This window comes from Numida meleagris, chromosome 4 (genome assembly GCF_002078875.1).
Source record: "Numida meleagris isolate 19003 breed g44 Domestic line chromosome 4, NumMel1.0, whole genome shotgun sequence".
Lineage (NCBI taxonomy): Eukaryota > Metazoa > Chordata > Aves > Galliformes > Numididae > Numida > Numida meleagris.
In genome coordinates, this window is record NC_034412.1 from 59261410 (window position 1) to 59284912 (window position 23503).

Here is a 23503-nt window from a genome sequence, read left to right on the forward strand (position 1 = left end):
AAAAAAAAAAAAAAAAAAAAAAGGAAACAGCAGTCAAGTGAAAAACATGTTAACACAAACAAAAAAAGAATTAGGTCTGTTAATCCCCAAAGTAATTTTTACTTCAGTTGATTAAGAGCTGGTAACCTATTTCTACCTCCAAGGGTTCTCAAAGATTCCAGAAGGACAAATCCAAAAGGAATGAGACTGCCAGAGAATGGACTACTTTTAACTCACACTCGATAATTACCAGTCTGCTTCGTCTGAAGCAGAGTAGCAAATTGAGCAATATTTGCATTTAAAGTACCTTTACTAATTACACTAACTGACCTTTATAACAGAAGTTTTCCACTGGCGTATACTTCATATTTAATTCAGATTTATTGTGCTTTTTATGGGAAAACTGAAGTGCAGAAAAACATCTGGGTATGCCTTCACTCTGCAGAGACTATGGGTAGTTAATACAAAAAGATTTAGAAAAACATCTTCGCTTTTTTGCAGTTGGATGCTCCAATGCTTTGTAACAATGTCTGTGCTTTGTTGAACAAGGAGAAGATAAACAAGAAAGACTTGTACGACTTTGTCTTTTCATTACTGGAAGATGGATCCAATATGACCAAAACTCAAGCAGCTCATACACCCAGGCAAGTAAGCTGCCTGACATGAAGAGCAAGCTGAATCTCAGATTTTGTATAGGTGGTTGCATGGAAACAAGGAATGGAGGGTTAAAACTAAATTACTGAAAAGAAAACACTGTTGGCATACAGTGAAGGCATACACTACAGATAGCATTTACCTCACCTTGCTTTTAAATGAGTAAGCTGCTTGCTGCTGCTCCTCTGGCAGTACAGGGAGAAAGGTGGCATGACTCACACTCAAGAGGGTCTCATTCCAGTCATAAAACTTAATTTGAGATTAAAGTTCAACTAGACACTTAACCCAAAGCCAAGAATGTCAAGGTGACATTCTGGAAAAAAAATTTAAAAGAAAAGAATCAGCAAACTAATAGAGTTTGCAGGTACTATGGTTCCAATCCACAGTCTTTACCACTAGCCTCACATCTGCCCCGCATTCTACCCTTTTCTTTCCTCTCACCAAATTTAGTCTCTGGTACAAAATGACAGATTCTATAAACTCTACTAATCTCATTATTACATTCCTTTATTTTAAAAGCCTCTTCACTTAAGTTACATTTTGGAAATTACATTTTGAACATCTTACTGTATCGAACTTTTTTCTTTTTAAAATTATTCTAGAAATGAGGAACAAATCTTTGAATAGCATGTTAATTTCTAGAATTCATCGCCTCTTTTACTGTTTCAGGATTCAAGAGAAGATAAATTGTTGACATCTTTTTTTGTTGTCTTATAACAAGATGCCAGGTGTCAGCATGTGAAAGCAGATGAGGATGGCTGGTTGTAACTGGGTTGGTTAATACACATTACTTTAATGCTTGTGCATCCAAACCTCACTAACAGGAGGCTACCCAGTATTTTCTGTTTCTGTCATTGCTTATAGAATACTAGGTAGCTGCTTACAAATTAAGAGATCAGCAGCCCCCTAAAACTATAATTTTTAAACAAGTCAATCTGCCCTTAGTAAAAGGGAACACACCAGATAATTTCTTGAAGTTTCATTCCTTTTTGAAACATACAAACACATAAGAAAGCTAAACAAAGTTTTTGGTTTAACTTACAGTTCATGTACAGAATTGTCTATATTCTACATACTTCCCAAGTAGTATTACTAATAGTTTGCTCTGTGAATCCACTGCAAAGAGTGAAAATCAGAGAAAGAAAAAATTCTGCCAACTGCCATTTGACACTTCCAGACCTTAGTGAACAACCTGAACATACCTAGGTTTCATTCAAAAGGTTCAGATTAGTTCCACATCCATTCCATATTTTATCATAAGCAACTGTCAGCATGATGACTTCTCCTATTTTCATCTTGATTACAATTAGAATTTGATACTGAGTGGACAATTTCCACTTCAGCATATTAAAAGAGAAATGATTAATATTCAGGAAGCATCTTCAGCTAATCTGCCTAGACCAGTTCATTCAACTGGGTCTACTGAAAGATAATTCGCGTCCATCAATAGCCAAGAGATATGCTTCAAATTCTCAAAAGTCAAAAAAGAAAGGTATCTTTCCCTCTGCTGCCTTTTGCTCCAGGTCTAAGAATAAGGGCTGAAAAGCTGGTGTTATCTGCCTCTGGAGAAGTCCAAATTCATCCTACACATCTAGTATTTTCATCTTGATCTGAATACAGCTCAATCATTATTTTGCTTTCCCTACCCCACTCATTCATAGATTCAGGAAATAAGAGTACCTACACACAAATATTAAAAAATAAAAATAAAAATAGCAGAAATGTAATGGAGACTAACATACCTAAGTCAGGCACTTAAAAAATAATTTAAAAAAAAACTATAATTGAGTATGTGATGCTTAAATGTTTACTGTGACAAGCAATTTAGTCTAAAAGTTATTTCATTAAACACAGGAGTCTTTCTATCATTATTCAAGCTATGTATACTGTATCAAACGGCAGCCATGTATATATTTGTGCTACAATGCTAATCCTGTTACTGTACTACAGATAATCAACAGCTTAATCTGATGTTAGAGAAAACTTATTTTGTGGACAAGAATTCTCACTGAGCTCTTATTTTCCACAGTAGCGATTTTTGAGCACTGTCCTGTGCACACTGGATTCATCTTCCATGTGTCTCAGCAGGATGATACTGTACATCACTAAATAGTCATATGACAAGTAAAAATCTATTTTCAATGCTTTGGTGTCTTTTGGCAAGAAATTATGTGTTGATACACCAACAGTTTGAGAAGCATGTTTAAAAGTACACAAAAAGCCCCCACAACCAACCATTTAACCAAAACAACTTAGATTCACCTTACCTACTAACAGCCAAACAACATTGGAGTCGTGTTCTGTTAAGAAGTCTTCCAACTGTGTGATACTTGGGACAAAGCTATCATTTTTTCTTTGATCCATTGCTAAAGTGTTTTTGTACCAGCACCCATAGAACTGAAGGGGAAACAAAAAAAGTAAAGTACATTACGCTGTGGAGAAGATTAAGAATGTGCCATGTTAAATAGTCCCTGACAGCCTGCTTCACACAAACATGAATTTGGTTTATTCCTTCAGTGGCATCTTTGCGAAATCCTTTCTTCTCCTCTAGAGCAGAAACACAGAGCAGAAGGTTGCTGTCTGCTGAAACAGTTTCCAGGCAGGTGCCTACCTAAAACAGACCAACAACATCCCAGGCTATGCTCTCTAAATTTAGTTGTCTGACTGCCCTTACAGCACATAATAGAAACAAGTTTATAAAACTCTTGTACCATAGCACTAAGTCAAACAGCAATAGAATATACAAGTAAGGTAGGACTGCGTTAAGCATTTAAACATTCTAAAACATAACAAGACAAAATGCACACTTGGTATTCACTCAGCAGAAATTTGCTCAGTAAGACGTTCCTTCTAGAGAGGCAGCAGTTGCAGCTTATTTCAAGAAAATTGCTCTCAGTTGTGATTTTAAAATTTATTGTCTAAGTTCTGTAACTTAACTCCCCGAAACCTCATGTATTTTATACTTATTTTTATATGCAGAACAGCAACCAGATTATTTGAAAACAAAAAGGATATGCGCTATTTCCTGAAGAGATGAACCACTCTCTAAAGGCTATTTTAGTTCAAATCTCTATTCATGTACTCATGCATTTTATAAACCAATTCCTGGTTTTTTTTTTCTGAGTGACACAGGAGAGAAAAGAAGGCAAATCCCTGAACCAACAAAGAAGTCCTAGCCCAGGACAATGATTCACAAGTTCCATTTTCAGTTGCTGAGCGAATGGAGACCAATCGACATGTTTGTTCATATTTGATTGTTTCCTTCAACAACTAAGCGAGGAAAGCTGATTTCCTCCTATATATAAGAAAGAAGTATGTGTTTATATCAGAATATGGAGGCATCAGGTTGTTTATGGGTACATGCAGAAACCCAAGGTTGAAAGGCAGTTGAACTTGATACAAGGCTTTCATTCCTCACGTGAGCCACATTTAGCCAACATCTAATTCAGAAAAGCAAAAAGTTTGACCACTTGTCCCAAGGAGGTTTCAAAGAAGTACAGCTACTTCCTCCGAGAAGCAGAGGCCATACAGATCTCCGACTGTGTATCCTCTCCCTAGGCAAGTATATATGCAACCACATCTGTGTGCAAAAATTCAGGTGGGGATGAAGACCAATTCAGCACAGGACTGTACTGAGGTATCAGTACTCACCACAAGAGAGGAGACCTACAGCTCAAGGCAGCTGCCATTTGGCATCCTACAGACATTGCACCGTGTACTCGGCCAGCAGCGTGGGCTCTGCAACCTTGAAGGAAAGAAAGGCTCGAGGCTGCACTATCAACTAATCAAGAGTGACCAAAACTTTCCATAGCCTATTAATCCGGCATTCCCACTAATTCCCTTGCTTCACAATGGATTTGCATTAGTCACTGTAAAAACTGACTACACAGCATTGCTGTTACACAGAGCATAGAAAACCAGCCCTTCTGATCTTACGCCTTTATTCAAGCCACTCATAAATCACCTCGCAACTGGGTTATATTAATTAAGCGTGATTAACAGGGAGTAGCTCAACTCAATAGCTTTTGTAATCACACGGCAGTATTCTTCTTGCATTAGTTTCATTTGAAGTTTTCTCCCTTGGACATAAGCTGTCAAGGCTTCTTACAGGGAAATAATTCTTCCCTTTTTTAAACACCCTCCAGCTCTTGGCAGCCTGTCTTCTGTCAGCATTCACCCTTCAAGAAAAAAATAATTTATTTCCTTTCTATGTGAAGTCTCCAACACCTTCCATCAAGAGCAAAAGAACATAAATAGCACATCATCTTTGAAAAAGCAAATGAACTAATATTTATCCAGTTTTTCCTGCAGTATCCATACCATTTCTCAGCATTATAACCCGAAAACAAAACATAGAAGGAGAAGTTGGAAATACTCGTCTTCAATACATTTGTTTCTCTCCTAGCTCTGGTAAATACAGTACCTTGGAACTACGATCAGCTGCTGAGGAGCTCTGCGGAGATGGACCTGGGTTTTCTGGTGGACAACAGGCTGGCCACGAGCCAGCAGTGCGCCCTTGTGGCAAAGAAGGCCAATGGTATCCTGGGGTGCACTAAAAAGACCATGGCCAGCAGGTTAAGGGAGGTGATCCTCCCCCTCTATTCAGCCCTTGTGAGACCCTGTTTAGAATATTGTGTCCAGTTCTTGGCTCCTCAGTTCAAAAAAGACAGGGATCTCCTAGAAGGAGTCCAGCAGAGGGCCAAAAAGATGAAACAGGGCCTGGAGTACCTCCTGTATGAGGAAAGGCTGAGTAACCTGGGTCTGTTCAACCTGGGGAAAAGAAGATTGAGGGGAGATCCGATTACATTTATAAATATCTAAAGGGAGGTGGGAGGCAAATGGGTGAGGCCAGGCTCTTCTCAGTGGTGCATAGAGATAGAATGGCCCAAAATTTGAACATAGGAAGTTCCATACAAACATGCGGCAGAACTTGTTTACGGTAAGGGTGACAGAGCACTGGAACAGGCTGCCCAGAGAGGTTGTGGAGTCTCCTTCTATGGAGATATTCAAGACCCCTCTGGACACCTACCTGTAGGACCTACTGTAGGGTACCTGTTTTAGCACAGGGGTTGGACTCAATGATCTCTTGAGGTCCCTTCCAACCCCTGTGATTCTGTGATATGAGCCTATGGTCTGAAGTAAAGAACAAGTACAGCCCCACTAACAAGCACTAGCAATTCACTCACTATGTCTTCTGATTAAGAAGGAACAGAATGGGGAGGAAAGAACATGAAAATAATAAGCAAAAAACACACTGCAAGAAAAGAAAAAAAAAAACACCACCAGACACTGCTGGCAGGAGTGGTGACAAAAAAGCCACAAACTTAGCTCCCTTACAAACAGGGATAAGCAGAAGGACTCACAAACATTTCTTAAAAAGAAGCCCTTGTTTTAAAAGAGCCATTACAATGGCTAATTAAATCATATAATGGCACTGTGATTTGCTGTAAGACATTCACAATACCTTAATGAAAACCCCATCATAGTAGATGATGCTCTGCATGTTGCCTTTAGGAGCCTTGGGCCTGTGAATGGAAGAGGAACTGGGCAAACTGATGAACACACTGCAGCATGGAGGAAAGAAATATTTTTTTTCCTCCTTCACTTGCAAAAAATAACCAAACTCTCCTCTTGTGATCAAGACTACTATAGAAGCACTGCCAAATTATAAGGACCATCTTAACAAATAACACTAAGGCCCCAACAATTTTTAAGAAATTATCATTGAAATTCCTATCAATTCAGGAAATCTCACATTTCCTATAATACTTCCAAAGAAACAAAGCCAACAATATGTGAAACAGAGACAGGATACTCAAAATGGTTATGGCTCTAAGTAAGACTGTAGCAAGACAAGTGGGAGACTTCAAGCCACAGGATCCTGATAGTACCTATTCAGAGACTGCGTTCATCATTTTTTGTCATCACCACCCCAACCATAAGCTGGACACCCTTGGAAGTTTTCTGGATAACGTTTGCAATTCACACTCAACTAAGCCCAGGAATCCACTGCCAGACATCAGCTGCAAGTTTTGGAGCTGCACGCTGACGCTTTAAGCCACTGACCACATCTGAGACCCCTGAGAAGAATGGGATAGCAGTGGAAGTGCTGGCGTCCAGAACAGGCAGCACTGACGCTGCACTGGATGCACATGGATCTTGGGGGCACAGGTGCTCATTTCAATTACAAAGCTATTTCACCTACGTGAATTAGCTTAATGCACCCTTGTGCATTTATATGGCAAAGGACAGACAGACAGGATGAGGATCACCAGCAGCATCAAGAGGAAGTGGTGCATTCTTCAGGGGACAGATAGCAGCCACTTTCAGTGTCCAGCTGTTACATACATTCTTAAAGGCCAAAGTCACTTAGCAATCCAACAAGAGTGCAACCCAACTGCTGCACTTTGCAGGAGCATTGACCAATATCTTGGTGTGCCTGTAATTTAAATGTGAACTGCTAGGGCACCATTGTGCAGAGCAGCGTGCTTTCCCAAGTTCTAGGGACTGCTCTGGGAGACACGAGGCTGTGTGCGAAGTGACCCTTACTGCCTGCCAGCACCAGGCAGAACATAGCAGCGAGGAAGAGAAACCAAGAAACGCACATATACCTCTCTACATTTATTTACAGTATTTTATCAAGGTCTCCACTGTCTTGTGATAATGCTCTCAGTAAACAAAGAACATGCTCCAGAACCACGACACACTTTTTTTTTTTTAAGCACAACTTTACTATTCAGCATGTCACTTGAGGCTTTCGTGACTGCACGCCGTGTCATTACATCCAAAAAGTTTATTAAGTTCCCCTTCAGAAGACGGAAGGAGAAGAGGCAGAGTCTGGGGCATCGAAGGGGAAGAATCACAGTACTCATCGTCACAGCAGTCCTTTAAGGTATTGTGCAGTTGTCTGCCCACAAATGAGATGTGAGAACACAGGCAGACAGAAGCCCAAGTTTTTGTTTCTGATGCCACACTGAAACACTGGGTTCTGCTTTCCAGGTATGTGTTTAGATGCAGCTGCAGATGCGAGGGTTCCCTGTTACTCTAGACTTGCTCCTCCTGGTCAGAAGGGCATTATTTACAGGAGAAACATGGACCTAATAGACTTTAAAAAGAAAATAATTACTTAAGTCACAACTTATTCTATTTTTCTCAGTACTAAAAAGATGTAAGTGACAGAAAATGAGGTAAGTAATCTTACAGTCCTGAGGGGATGCACTTCATTTCCAGCCTGTATCCAGTATTCCAAACCTGATCAAAGTTTCACAGCAAATACTCCATTCCTAAGAAGCCAGTAACTCAAAAGCAGCCCCAACAACCACCTATGTTTCAGCTACACCAAATCAGTAAACTAGATTAACTGTAGCCTGACAAGCTAACACTTAACCTTAAGTCAAACCTCTACTTGAACAAAGTCATAAAAATCCTACAGAAAGCATGCATGTATAAGAGTTGATTCCTGAAAAGTGAGACAGAAGCCCATCCAAAAGCTGGATAGCTAATGCAAAAAAAAAAAAACAACAACAACAAAAAAAAACACCACACACAAAAAAAAAGCCCAAATCCCTTATCACACTCTCACACTCCCTTATCACACTCATCCTGGCAAGAACACCACCAAAACCCTTATTACTAAAATCTATGGGGGAAATGAAATAGGAGTTTAAATCCACCATGGGCATTGCTTAGGTTTTCACAAAAATTAAGTGCTTACTGAGCATTTGTTAACTGGAAAGAAAAGCAAAATCTGCTTTCTAAAATAAAGTGCACATTTCCTTCCTCATTATTAGAAGTTAATTTCCACTCTGAAGACATTCAACTCTCAATTTCTACAGCATTCGCTAGACAGTGGAGTTACAACTACACTCAGGACACCAGGCTGAACAACAGGAGGTAAATCCTGCTAGTCTAAATGAATGAGTTATGCAGCGATGTTTCATATCTCTAGTAAATAGTTCCTTAAAGAAAAGAAAAGGCATTCTTGTGCCCTATCCATTCCATTACTTCCTTTCAAAGGGTCTCCAGGAATAGGTGGTACAAAATGAGGGCTTCAGACAACTGAGCAATGTCAGAAAGAAGCCCTACAAACGTAAACAGAACTCAGGTGAACTTGCCACAGTGGGCATGGTGATGCTGTCAGCACCTGGATGCACCTTTGGCATGCCTCACCGAATGCAGAGCTGCCAACTTTGGCTCTCTCCAAACTTTCCAGCTGAGTCCAGTGACTGCCAACTAGTCCCTGACCAGTGCAGGAAGTTCAGTTGTCCTGAACCAGCAAGTACAGTAAAGAGAAAGGAAGAGAAGGAAAGTTGTTGGAGTGCTTGAATTAATGAGCAGTGAACTGTAAAAAAGCTGCACCGCAGCCTCAAACAGAAACAGGTGACACGCCTAGTCAGACAGCTGCGTGGATGGTACCAGTTACACCCCATTCGCACTACAGTAGCTCACATTAGTAAACATGTTTACTTAAGAAATTAATTAAATCAGAATTGAAGAGCTCTAAGATATAAAAATCATTTTTACAGTAGTCTACCTGATGAGATTTGCTTTATCTAGAAGAGAACTAGCAACTGCCAAAGAAGCAAATTCATTAAATATTAACACTCTTGAGAGAAGAAGGAAGAAAAACTAGATTTTTTTTTTCTGTTTAAGTGGTTTAGACATGTATCACATCCAAAAAAAGCACAATGAAAAAAATGATTTTTAGCAGAAATCTACTGATTAGGTAGCCAGAAGTGTCAGAAGTGACGTACTTCTTATTTCAAACCTTTCAAAAACACCAATGCTTTTGGTACTCCAAAGTTATCTTCAGAAAAAATAATATGAAATACCATAACAGATGACCCCCTCTGCCCTTAAACAAACAAACAAACAAGTACAGATTTTCTTCTTATTATTTATTTTAAAGTACAGGGTGTCAGTTACAGTACATGAGAAATTAAAGAAGCCCCTGGTGTGGCAATCAGCAATACTCCTAATACTCCTTGCATCACCCAACTGCTGGTCCAGCAGTGCCCAACTGAACTTTGCATGATTTTTCAATTACTTTTACCTTGGGGGGGAGGGAAAAAAATAAAAGGCTGTCTAAGCATGCCTCCCAAACTTCCTCATAGGAGAGTGTTGTTTGGTCACTAATGTTGGCAGCTTTTGGTGCTGAAAAGGAAAAAAAAACAACAAAAACACAACAGAACCTAAAGGCTTGCATACTTCTAGTGTGAAAAGAACACTTACGTACACTCTATTTAGAAAAAAAAATATCTCTTTCGAGGCAGTCTCAACAAAGAGTGACGTCTTGTCTTCCTCCTTTTTAGGTCCGTACAGCAGCATTGTACCTCTGAAATATCCTGTGAAATTGCTCCTTACGTATTTTTCCCAAGGCACTTCCTCTAAATTTCTCCTCTGACACATCGTCAGATTATGGGGAAAAGGGGGCGGTGTGCTAGAAATCAAAACTGAAAATGGATCTTATGACCACCTATCTCATCATCCTTTCATGGTCTCAATGTGGACGTTCAGTAGCATCTGTGCCAGCCTGCAGCCAACCCAAACATTTTGGCACAGCAACAAGTGCTACAAGAAGTTATAGAAGATGATCAGTTGACAGGAGAAGGCAGCATCTTAGCACAGGACAACTCCACAGCTGCCCATGAAAAGAGCGATCAACTGTTAGCTTATTTCCCTCAGAAACAATTATGTAAAGGGACAATTACCCAAGAGCAGCTGACGCACACTCCACGTGCCAAAGTCTTCCAACAGCTTACCCAAAAAGAGTGTGCACTTTCAACATAGAAACATAAGGTCAGAAAACACCAGTAAGATCATCCAGTCCAACCATCAACCAACCCCTGCCATGCGCACTGACCATGTCCCTCAGTGCCATGTCTCCACGTTCCTTGAACACCTCCAGGGATGGTGACGGCACCACCTCCCTGGGCAGCCTGTGCAGTGCATCACCACTCTTTCTGAGAAGCAGTTTTTCCCAAAACCCAACCTGACCCTGCCCTGGTGCAATTTAAGGCCACTCCCTCTAGTCTTACCATTAGTTACACAGGAGAAGAGGCAGACATCCACCATGCCACAACCTCCTTCCAGGGAGTTGTAGAGAGCCATCAGGTCCCCCCGAAGCCTCCTCTTCCTCAGACCAGGTGCTCCCCGTAAGACGTGCACCAGCATAGCACACAAGAGGTCAAACGCTACCCACAGAGACGTGCTGGACACACATGGACTCGCCAACCCAACACTGTTCACCACGACCAAAATCTGCTCTTGTGTTGATCTGTCCACAAACACACCTGGATGGCACACACACAGGCCGCAGCCTGAGGCAACAGTCCCTTTGGAGCCCACTGCCAAAGCGGGACTTCAAACCCCGCTGCTGCCCGTGGTTATCTGAATATCCTCTTCGCGTGCTTTTGTGAAAGAGAGGAACGCACCTTCCTGCACTTCCCGTGCTTCCCAAATACAAACACTTCTGGCCCAACTGGTCACCGCACGGAGAAATGGGAAAAAGAACGCGGAACTACAACTTGTGGGGCACTCACAGCTCCTCCGGGCAGCCCGTCCCGCTGCCCCCTCCCGCCCCGCTCCCACGGCCGCCACCGCCCCGCGACGTCGCACAGGAACCGGCCCAGCCCGGGGCACCACCGGCACCGCCGCCCTGCGGGGGCTGGGGACAGGACTGTGGCGCCACCGCAACCCTCTCGGCGCCCCGCAGTGACGCCCCGCACTTACGCCATCGCCCTCCGCGGCGGCTCCCCTAGGAACCCGGAAGCGGCGGCGGCAGCCCGGCCTCACCGCACCTAACGGCGGACACGGGCCTGACCCGGCCCGGCCCGGCCCGCCCACCACGCCGCCCACCCGCAGCCAATCGCCTAGCGCCGCCGGCAGGTGGGGCCAATGGCAGAGCGGCGGCCCGTGAAGGGGGCGGGAAGAAAGGGCTCTCCACCGCCAATCGCAAGAGGCGGCCTGCGGCGTCTGAGTGCGTGCGTGTGTAAGGGCAAAGCGCCTCTCCCCTTCCCCCGTGGGGAGGCGTGTTGCGCGTGCGCGGTTCGGCGCGCGTCTGGTGGGTGAGGCTAAAGGTGTGAGGGGCGTGGCCTCGCGTGTGGCAGCGCCGGCAGCGGCGGGAGCTGAGCCTCGCCTTCAGCTGCCCGGTGGCTGCGTGCCTGTCCCCGGCCCGGGCTGCGCGAAGAAACCGGGTGGGGCCCTTGGCCTAGCCGTGGGGAGTCCTGCCGGGGCTAGCCTTTCCTTATGTGTTCGCCCTCTATGTTTGCTCATTGCGCTCCTATCACATTGCACATAGCGAGAAAAATATTGTTCGCATACCGCTGGTTCTCATCACCCAGGTCACCTTCCCACCTATAACACCCCCGCTGCCTCGGGGAGTGCTTGGGGCCCCGCCAAATGCTTTGTCCCCATGGGGCCTGCACGCTGCCGGGAGCCCTCTGGGTCAGCAGCAGCACTGGGGCCTGGGGAAGGTGGGCCTCGGTGTGGCACGTGGGGAGGAAGGAAAGCTTTGATGCTGATACATTCCTGGCTAGAGAAGAGACAGGCGGAGTTCACTCCAGGAATAATATTTACCCCTCCAGTGCTTTGAACCTATTTGTTTCACAGAGGGCACAAATATTTACCTTCTCTGTGAAAGAAATTTGCACTTTCTCCTCGGGAAAATATTTTTATGTTTGAAAAGCACAACGTTATTTTTAAACTCTTATCGATTACAGGGCAGAATGTTTCCCAGAACAACCAAAATATGGTGGAGAGGGAAACTGTTTTTGTTCTTAGGGTCACACCACCATTTAAAATTAACAGAATCAAAACATAAAAGCCAGGGTGGCCGAACTGCTGGGCCTTAATACAGCTCCAGTGATGGGGACGAAAAGCACAGTCTTAGAGTCTACTTGTGGAACAGATAAAATCAAGAACAGAAGTCATTCCACGCAGTATTTTTATATAAAGGCCAGCATAAGTCCAACGTGCCACTGTCTTATTTCATGTTCAGATTTGCCTGTCTCAGAGTTCAAAGTTCAGCTCCTTCCACTGTCACACTGAGGGGTGAATGCTTCTCTGCCAGCATCATCCAACCCTGCCCAAATGAACCCGGTCTTCACAGGGTCTTGCCGAAGCCTTGGGCTGAGCATGCACAAACTGCAGTGGGTCGTAATGGAGCGCCGGGTGCTGAGCTCTTTTGTGCGTGGGCGTGATGCAGAGCAGAGCTGATGGCTGTCCTATTTTAGCACTGACATGAGGTTTGTGGATTCTCACAGAACCCCTGCCTGATTGCCTGCTGCTTCCTTGAAGATTGCGGTTTTTTGGATGTTTGTCTGTGTTGCTGATTTCCATCACCAGTTTCATTCCTTCCATTACCTCCTGTGACCTTCTGGGGGAGTGTCCACAAATCAGCTCCTGATACTTTCCTACGGCTTCCTTTTTCTTCTCTCTCTTCTGTTAGGACTTTTCCCTTCATGTTCTTCCCAATAAGTAATGACAGTGGATTACTTCTTTCAACTTCTCCTTCCATATGCTGATGCTAAATGATGAAATATATTTGACATTTGAAATTTATTTGTAGAAATTACTTCTAAAAGGGTACACAGATGATCAAAGCTTCAAGATATGTTACCCACATGAACAACAACTTTCAGGTTGGAGTTGATTAATTGACTTTGCCTTTTATAATCCAGTCAGTGATTCACATCTGAAGCATGAGAGAGCTTCTCCTGATACATCTAGACATTTGCAAGGTGGCTTGAGGTTAACAGATGAAATACAATGTACTGTAATACGATTAGACACCTAAAAAATAGTGTAACAGGATGATTGTCTTATCTAGACTCAAATTTCATGGAGGGGAGCGAGGTCAGGGGTTCTTTCACCATATCTTCTACGTCCTCTCTGGATTGTACCAGAGGTTCACTCACTTTGTTTGGGAAACTGGCAGTTTGTGATGGTATTACATGCACACATGCAGCACCATCAGCTGCTCCTGGAATGTTGTCCCTGGGGAAGAGTTTTTTCAAGCTTGCCCAGATTTTTTTCATGATCTAGAATCATTCATGCTTAATTCTTTGCAGTGTATTATGTTGCATCTCCAATTATCAACCTGGGAAATGAAAAGATATTTCATAAATGTTATTTCATTATATAACCTTCAAGTTGAGGAAAATTGTAACCCTGTCCTCTACCTTTATTTCAAATGAGGTGGCATTCCTGTTTGCCTCAGAGTGTTTATTTTTATGCAGTGTTTATTTTTATCTAAGGTTTTTTTGTTCATCTGTGTTTTGTTGCTGTTGTTGTTTTGCTTTTTTTGTTTGAAGGGGCTTTTTGGAAGGAGAAATAGTCAAGTGAAAGCACCTTCTTTAAATTATTTTTTACCTCTTCTGTTTTGCAGTCAAAGGCACCTCTCCAGACATTGTTCTAAAAGCTCCCATATCTACTAATTTATATGTTTTATCTTTGGTCGACGCGTTCCAAGAGTCAAAGTCAAGCTAATTTTGAGGTTGCCAGAATTTATGCAAAACTGAAAGCTGCTGGGCACATGACACTATTTAACAAAAACAAAAATGTGACTGGAAACTTTCATTCTCATTTCTTGGATTACTATTTACCTTTGTAAGGCAGCAGGATACTACTGCATTTTCCAGGGGAAGCAAGCAATCACTGCTCCAGCTGACAGAACCTTGAAATCCCAAAAGCATCAGGGAGCTGCAAAAGTCTCCTACCAACAGGATAAGCAGGATCACGCGTCTACGGTCAAGGAGCTAGAAGCTGATTCGCTGTCATCAGTTGCTTTAGGAGAAAATTCGTTTAATCAGGAAACTGTAAGGAACCTTCATAGTCTGTATCAGATTGAATGGCTTTTGTCAGACAGTCCTCTTGCACGGAGCTCTCTAACAATATGGTTGGAAAATTGTTTTCTTGATGCTGTGCTCAATAGCACAGGAGTCTGCCAAAGTGCAGACGCAAACTTCTCACACCTTAGGTTTCACTCACTTGGACCAAGAGCAGCAGGGAAAAAGCAGGAGCTGTGCTTTATGGAACTGCCTTCTGTCTCCAGTTGTGCTTTAGTTACTGCTTTGAAGAGAATAGAGCAGTGAGCGTACAAACAGAAACACTGCTTTGTTTACGCTATCTCTAAATGACATCAGTGTTTACTATAAGAGTTCATTCCAACTGCATTCAAAACAAACACTGAGCTTAGGCATAAGTATATAAAAATAAACATCCTACTCCTTCATCCAAAATATCTGCAGAAGCTTCCTATAGCATGAGCCAAAAGCCAGCAGCTAGTAGCCCAGAAACACCCTTGCTTTAGCTTAGTGGTAAAATCTTAAATGCTTTGGTTCTTTTCATCTGAGGACAAAATCACAGGCACTCCTTCCAAAAACAAGCACATATTAATAATTTGTATTAGGTATATAATTTGCCAGAGCTGGAAGTTGCTTGTTAGCAATTACAGAATTAATTTATTTCGTACTTGACCTTGAGTACTCACAGGGTCTTCTTTTTCTTGCAGAGCAGCTTCACCGAAGTAGCTTCAGTGAAGACTGCCTGTCTTTCAGTGGAAGTTGCTTGTCTCCTGTTGTACCTAAAAACTGATCTCAAAATAGATTCCCTCTGAGCTGGAAGAAATCCTCCATGCTATGCAAAGAGTTCACACAAGATCTATGCTCCCAGATCTGACTTGGATATAGGACACACAGAGAAGGTTTGAGTTATTATTCAGTAAATCCCTAATTGAGATTTGTACCAAAATATTATTTACTTAACTTAAAGAGTATACTGTTATATTCCCATAGACTAAATAACATAGTTTTAATGTCAGTCAGCCATCAGAATATTTTATTAAAGTTGCTAGCAACACACGGCTATTTTACTTTCTTCAAAGAATCATTCTTACAAACTTTTTCCCTCTAGCGTCATTAATGTGTGTGATTGTAAGCTGACACAGATAATAAAATTTGTGATTTTTTGACAGGTGCTGTTTAATAAAATTTATAGAAAGAATCTCATGCATCCCATTTGGACCTCTTTCATGAAGATTATTATTAGAGGAAACAGGCATCAAGCACTCATCAAAACTGATTTCAGCAAGTCCAGAAATTAGCTTGCAGAAGTGAAGAGCGTTTACCTACAACTTGTTAAAATTCCTCTATCAAAACTGTTTTCAGACAGGATTAGAAATCATATATGCATGAAGAAACTGTTACTTTCAAAAAATAAGACAGATGAAAACATACAAACAACTAGTAATCCCATCACATCCCATCATTTTGTCTTTGCAATTACTAAAATACAAGTGAGTGTTCTTATGCTGCACCTTGTACAAGTGGTTCACAAAATCCTTCACGGATCATTTTAAAATCCTCCTTCCTCAGCTTTCTTCCACATCACTCACTAGACGTGCTCTCAGGAAGCCTAATGTTGCTGCAACTTCCTTTCTTGTTTCTTGATTACAACTTCCTTACTATCAAGGATATTGTTGCTATCAAGGAAGTTATTGCTGTTACTGGTCCCTGAGAGTTCCTGTGTTTTCCTGCAATCTATCCTCTGAACACATCAAAAACCTGTGCCCAGCTTTGGGTGTGCAGGGGATCCCTCACAGATCCTGTGCCTCCTCCCTGCCCCCTGGTGTGTTTGTGAGCAACACCGTGTGCACCATGGGTGACATCAGTATCTAGACCTGTGGGGTTACATCTTCAGCCCTTCTCCTTGTTTTGTTTGGCTAGCTGTGTTACTGATACAGAATGTGTTTTACTGAGTGTTTGTAACCCTATAAATAAATGTCTGATAGGTAAGTATAAGCAGTTATTTCCTTCAGTGTTCATGTATCACAGCTCTACAGTGTCACTTTATTATCTACACGTTTCTACTTTGAACATGAAAAGCATTCTACAATATGCATCAGAGACAAATTGTGGCTGGGTCTAAAATGTGCTCTAGAGTAGAGATTATTGATTGTTCCCTTTTCAGATCCCAGAGGCACTCCACAACCAAGATACCCGGGAGAAGGCAGAGAGCACAAGTCCCAAACCCCTTCCAGCAGAATGGCACCTGGCTTACTGTCCACAGAGCTCCAGCTGTGGATGCTGAGGAGACCTGGCTCACAGCAGTGCAGAAGAGAGCATAGCAATCAGCCCTTGCTATGAAGGGGCCAAATGCAAAGAATGCAAAGAAAGGAGGAAAGAGTGGAATCTGTTACATAAAAGAGAAAGGGCTGTCTAAAAAATTGCCTAGTGTACAGTGGGCAGTGCAGCTGTGTCTTGCTGATTACCATTTACGGTGTTCTGATGGAAATAAATTTCATCAGATTGTAGGTTAGCTTTAGTTGTCGTTTTTGAATTTCTCTTATTTTTACTTATTTCTGCTCTCAAAAGAAGTGCATTGTACCAAAACACGCAATTAGAAGACTTTTTGTGCTACATGTACAAGTAAATTGTATAAGCTTTTTGTTTAAGTAATCTAAAACCTATTTTGAACATATAATGACAAGCATTCACCAAGTAAAGTCTCTATTTCAGATTGGAGCTCCCATTACTGGCCCTACTGGTTATCTGGAAGAATGAACTGGCACACAGCAAGTGGGTGGAACACCCTGTTGCCAGTGAAAGAGGTGAAAGCACATGCTTTTTAGCAGTTCATGACTATTTTTAACTTCAATTTCCTTTGTAATTATTTCCTTTCCTGGATTCATAAATTTGCAGTAGCCTGTTATATAAATCTCACCTATCTCATATTTACAAATAATTCTGACTTTGATTCTGTGCCTTTTGCATTTTGGAAATTCCCACAGACTTGAAGTTTAGGTATACAAAGACTTGCACGGGATACCACCCCACATTCATTGCTAGCTCTGTTCCATAAGACTTTGTCATGACAAATACCCACCTACATTTTTTTTTAACCTCCTCTAGTGTTTTTGTTGTAGAAGCTACATTACATTCGTTGTCTTAATGACTGCTGTGTTGTAGAATAATTCTGAGACTTTGTGGGGGCTTATTCCTTTTTATGCTGTTCATTTTTTGTTTGAAAAAAAAAGAAAAGAAAAGAAAAGAAAAAGGAGTGGGGGAATCCAACAGTGAATTCTCCATGCACAAATATAACGTGGATTTGAAGGGGCAATATACTTGCGCAAATGAGGGAATAATCACACTTAAGTGCAGTTTTTATAAAAATGATTTAGAGGTGAAAGAAGATATACAGAGGAGAAAAAATAAAACCTATACTGAAAGAAGAAAAATATCTGTATGGGGTCAATAATCATGGCACAGAGAACAAGACCAAATATTTTTAGAATGGTGCTCATTGGGAACCCTTTGTCATATACCTGGGCGGCTCTGCAACAGATTATTGTGCTTATAACTTGTAATTTATCTAGGTTGAGTGCTTGAAATTCTTATGCCCTGCAAATTCAAGGGCCTTGGAAGTTGCCTAGCAGATCCTTCTACACATTGTACAGCTGTAGGGTCATCTTTCTAATGTCTGGGGCAGCTGCTTTTTCACCATTGTGACTGGGGCAAAGCAGTGACCATGCTCAGGTAAAACAAGGCCGGCTCCCTTCAATGAGGGAAGCAACAGTTGTGTAGGCATTTCCCAGGTCTTCTGAGAATCTTCAAGGATAAAAGGGAAAAATACAGGCAGAACATTGTCCAGGCTGTAAGAACAGTAGGCCTCTCCACATGTAAAGGCTGTAGTGTTGGATTGGGAAGATCATAGTATCACTGAATATCCCAAGTTGGGAAGAACACGCAAAGATTGTCAAGTCCAACTCCTGGCTCCACACAGACCACCCAAAAATCAAACTCTATGTCTGAGAGTGTTGTCCAAACACTCCTTGAACTCTAGTCAGATCGGGCCGTGCCCATTGCCCTGGAGAGCCTGTTCCATGCCCACCACCCAATTTGAGGACTGTAACTAATAAATACTTTACAAATTATATTTACAAGCAATAAGTAATTTATAAATAAGCAATTTGTCACATTGGCTTTTGCTAAACTCTATAGCATCCCTTCTTGAATATTTAATTGTGCTGTTTGCTGTTGTGTGAGGCTGAGTTGTTTTTTGCCTTAAATGAGGCTTTCATGCATTTTGCTGCCTCTGTTTTGTTTTTCTCACATGCAATTGGAAAATGCTGGCTCAATTTCTGTTTGCACACCATGTCTTCTCCATCCACCTGAAGGCCCTAAGCCATTCTTGACAACAGCAATCCCCCAGCGAGCATCTCTGAACTGAGGGTAAAAGTTATTTAAACTGCCAGTGTTAAAAAGACAAAACTGATAACAATTTCTGTGCTGTTTCAAAAGCTGTTATCTCAAATGCTGGATGCTTCTTCTGACAGTGGTGAAAATAGCTTTCCTCCTGTTATGACAGCAGGTCTCAGCTCCAGGTTAAGGGGAACGTCTCCAGCCACAGAATAATTCCCCAATGCTGGAAGGACGTAAAACAAAATTGAACAGCAAACTAACTGCATTTATTTGAGAGAGCAAAAGACAGCACAGCTGATCTGCTTGGGTTGGGCTCTGTCCAACATTTCCAGGTCTCTGAGCCATGCAGCACAGAAGCAATGCAAGAACACGGGCTCTGGGAAGGCGGGGAAGTGCTGCCTATCTCCTAGCAAAAGGAACCGCACCATTTCCCTTTCAGCCTGTTCAGCAGTTAGCCTGCTGTGCGGGGCCAGCATGCACAGGAAAGAAGGGTTTTTCTGTAGACTTACCCCACTCCCCAGGATGCAAAGGAAGCTTTATTTTTAAGTGAGGAAAGAGTAACACTTTGCGAACCAGCTATCTCTGTGTGCTCACTCAGGAAATGTTTATGCCTTTTTCCAAGAAGTGAACAAAATGTTTTAGGAACACAGCACAGCACTGATCTGGAGAGTTTGTGAATTGGGAGATCTGAGTTCACTTTTACCTCTGTTTTGGTATCCTTCCGTTTTCTTAAGTGTTCTTCAGAAACACGCGTAAATTCTCACAAACACCTCTACCTAACCATGCATAGAAATAAAGCAGATTATTCTTTCCAGAGAGATGTTCTTTCTGCTTTAGGTACCGCTGTGTTGTGACAGATGTGACAACAATGTGACAAACATTAACACATTTTCCCTGAGATGCCCAATGTGTAGCTGAAGAAATGCAGCCTTTTACTATTTTGTCAGTCAACAGAACAAATCTAGACCTTTCAGACAGGTGCCAACATGTACTGCATTTGCCACAAGTCAAGCAATAGTAGAAAACTGTTAAAAAGTCTAAAGATACATTTCCTAACCGCTGTATATTTATTTAGTGAACTTCTCTTAGAGATGCTACCAGAAGGCAAGATGTGACATGAAGTTTCAGAGAACACTGGGGGATTTTAGATTTCTTCTTTGAAGCCTTATTGCAGAGTTTACATTTTATTATTACTAAATTTACATTTGCAAGGGGCAGGGAAAGAGAAAAACAGAAAAGCAAACTTATTATGGAAACTATTTCCAGTACTAACTTTGCAATATAAACAACTCTTCCCTTTCCAGATTTCACAAATAGGACTTAAAATTCTTTACAATTATGCTTACACTAAATTGACAGTATTCCTCTGATTTTGACCATATTGCTCATTAGTTTTGCAGACTTTGCAAGAAGGAGATCTGCTTACTTTAGCACCAGCACTTCCATTAAGAAGCAAAGCTTGCTTTTGGCTTAGTGCATCGTATATGCCGACTTCGTATTTCAGTCCAGAATGAACATTTGCATCAGTTCATAATCAGCTCTTGCTGGCAGAGAGCAACCCTGTCAAAGCTCTAGATCAAATGGTCACCCCCCAAGATGTATTTATCTTTGTCATTGTCACCCACAGACAAATCCTCTGAAAGCAAATGGCCCAGTGGCGATGCAACTGACTGCTGAGCAGGGTTCATCATTCACACACCAGGGTGGCTTATGACTGATTCAACCCCTAGGACTGCCACTGCCACTGCTCGTAATCAGCTCTTTAAATACTTTATATTGATTCCAGAACTAACCGAAAACCCACTGAAATCAACGGACTTAGGCTCTGGCTGGGCTCTGGTGACAAATGACAGAAATGATGGATTTTACACAACTGTCTGAAATCACATAACCCTCCTGAGTACTGATCTGGTGGGCTTTTTTCAACTTCTATTCTCCAATTTCTTCATGATTTTCTTCTTTGCCATGTGCTGCTGTGTCTCTCACTACCCCATCCCCATCCTCATCCCTATCCACAGAGCCTATCTCCCTGCTCAGCTCTGATGGTGGCCGATTTGGCCACCTCTGCCACAGGCACTGCAAGGTTTGGGGCTGTGTTTGTTTGGAGGAGTGCAGTGAGAGTGTTTCCATTTGGGACTCACAAGACTCTCCCCAGCCAAGCAGATTCTTTTCTGTGCTGTTTTGTTTTCCTTGCTTTAACTACAGAGCTGTGTATTTTAAATTCAGAAAGTAGAAAGCTCCAGCAAGTGCTTCAAAACATTATAATACATCTGATGCCATATTCCTTCAGACTCTGTGCTAAGCCTATAAAAGAAGTCAGCTGCTCTCTGGGCTATATAAGCTCTCCCTCTGTCCTCTTAGCTCAGTGCAAGTGACAAAGTGACTCCAACAGCCTTCCATTCAGCTAACAACTTCCAGATGACAATATAAAAACTTCATCAGCACCTTATTGCTGCACAGTTCCCATAAAGGAAGAAGACATATGCAACACTGAACTAAACAAATCTTGTTTTCCTCTGCAGGTGCAAACGCTAAAGGGCGTACTCAGACAAAATATTTTGCATAATGTCACAGACTGTTTCAGTAAGAGCTGGTGTAATGAATCCCAGTATCTTGCCTCAAACAGCAGCTGAATGCTTCTCAAGCATTTGAGACATTCCTTCTGTAAAGCCTCTGTCTACTCAGACTGATAAGGCCTCTTTACAGCTCTTGATTCCAGTCTGCCTAAGGTAGCACCGGCAGCAGCACTGGGCCACCATCAGGCAGTCTATCCAAAAATCTCTCCTATTTGTTAGCAGCTGTCTGCAGACAGTCACATCCTCACAGTTCAGCCAGGGAGCAGAATACATGAGCTCTCTTCACCCATTCCTGTGCAAAATCTGCTGAGTTACTTGACACAGCCACAGCATCATTTTCAATTAGATCAGCTGACTTCTGCAGTGCTGTTGATGAGGAGCACTCAAGTGATTTGTTCCACTAGCTGAACTGTACAGGTAATTTCTGGCAGAGAAGTAACAGCCAGCTGTGGATAGCTGTGTCTTAAGCTACCTGAATCTTTCCAGCAACAGCTGTAAGATCTTAGCTTTAGTATAGGAAATGGTTAAATTACTGTTGGGATTTACAGCACTGTATCATCCACTTGGGAGTTCGTTCTATCATCACAGTGTACCAGAGGTTTCCAGCGCCTTCTCTACATATGTTTTCCTAACAGTGGGTATTCTGAAGGGAAAAATGTTCATGCAAATACCCACAACAGTAGAAGGCTCATTCTTGCTAACATTGCCGATAGTCTTTATAGATTTAGATGCAAAGTCATAATGTTTAAATTGAAGAACAACACTGTAAACCTTACTGCTATGCATAATCCTTCTACACGTAAGAGGAACCACTCCTGCTCTGAAGGAAACAACTGAAGGCTTTTTAAGTACAATTTCCTCCACAGAATTGTGTGGATCTTTGCTCCATAGATGCATAAGTAGATGTGTAAAATTGGTTCTATCCACAATGACTGAAAAACTGTCATAAATTTACATGATATCTAGCAAATCAGTAGGCAAACAGATCAGCTGATGCTTTTGTCCTTCCAAGCAGCATGTCGCCCTTAGATGCTATTATCTGGAGATGAGCTCTCCTGCCTGAGTATTAATATACTATTGTCCAGTCTTAGCAGCAATGGGCTGCAGAAATCATGCAGTTTGGCTGGCAGTATTTTCTTTCCCTTCTGTTTCATTTGTTTGTAAATTCTTCTGGTAGCTCCTGCCTTTAAGGACTGCATCCATCCCCAGCCCACAAAGCACAGCAGCCAGTGTACATCTGGATGTTCGCAGGGGCTTAGCATTAGCTGTCCTCATGCTCGTGACAACCAGGACAACTGCATCCCAGGTGCTATGGGGAGGTACACGATTTCTTCCAGTAGAGGCTGCTGGCTTGAACGTACTGCTTTGGAGTGATTATAACTCTGGAAAAGCTTTTTATCATCATTTCAAGAGTGGCATATCTTAACTCCACTACAGTTACAGTTATAACTACTATGGATGTGTATTAGTCTTAGTTCAGCCCAGGGCTGTCCGTGGCTATCCTTGGCCAGTCTTACACCTGGCTTGTCCTTTCTGACTATACCTCTTAGGTTTGTCTTACTTGCTGTGCAGTCTGTGGCAGAGAAGAATACATGCAGGTATTCTCATTTTCTGTGCCCCTGAACTTGTGAATTCGCTGGTCTTTCCTAAAGCAATCTGTTAGGTTTTGCAGGTTCAGAATGAATAAAAACTAGAGCAACAAAAGAAGAACATTTTTTCCACCTCTGTAAATTTCTCAGAAGTTAATTACCAGTTAAAATTTGAAATTAGGAATAAGAAGGAAAAATAGTATATTGTTTCTTGTTGAACCATATACAAAGACCGAATTTTATTATTACACAAAAGGAAAGAATTTGTTATCATTAACCATAATATTTTTGGGAAGGAGGTTAGATAGGAGACTTAGCATCATTAGATGTTTTTATCTTAAGATTTCCTGCTTCAAGTAATTGTTCTGAAGAAGTAAACACACAGAGATTATATCATTTATTCTCTTTATTGAAGCTCTATGGTAAGTGTTGTTTTGTAAGCTCACTTGAAGGATTTTAACAGATAAAACCTCTGGGGTTTTATTTATTTACTTATTTTGCAGAT

General features: G+C 41.9%; 1 protein-coding gene and 1 long non-coding RNA gene across 12 annotated transcripts in view; one reads left to right on the forward strand and one right to left on the reverse strand.

Moving 5' to 3' along the window:
• Positions 1 to 11504, reverse strand: part of KIAA1109 (KIAA1109 ortholog) — a 114949-nt gene extending 103445 nt beyond the window's left edge. For all 11 annotated transcript variants that reach the window (XM_021397165.1, XM_021397162.1, XM_021397163.1 and 8 more), the window contains exons 1-2: positions 11365 to 11504; positions 2901 to 3030 (exon numbers count right to left, since the gene is read on the reverse strand). In XM_021397165.1, the coding sequence (XP_021252840.1) occupies positions 2901 to 2997 (97 nt within the window). In that variant the 5' untranslated portion in view covers positions 2998 to 3030; positions 11365 to 11504. The remainder of the gene's footprint in view (positions 1 to 2900; positions 3031 to 11364) is intronic.
• Positions 11640 to 16945, forward strand: LOC110399041. The gene is made up of 4 exons (XR_002438846.1): positions 11640 to 11828; positions 15146 to 15337; positions 15608 to 15928; positions 16603 to 16945. It is a non-coding gene; the product is annotated as an uncharacterized LOC110399041 (long non-coding RNA).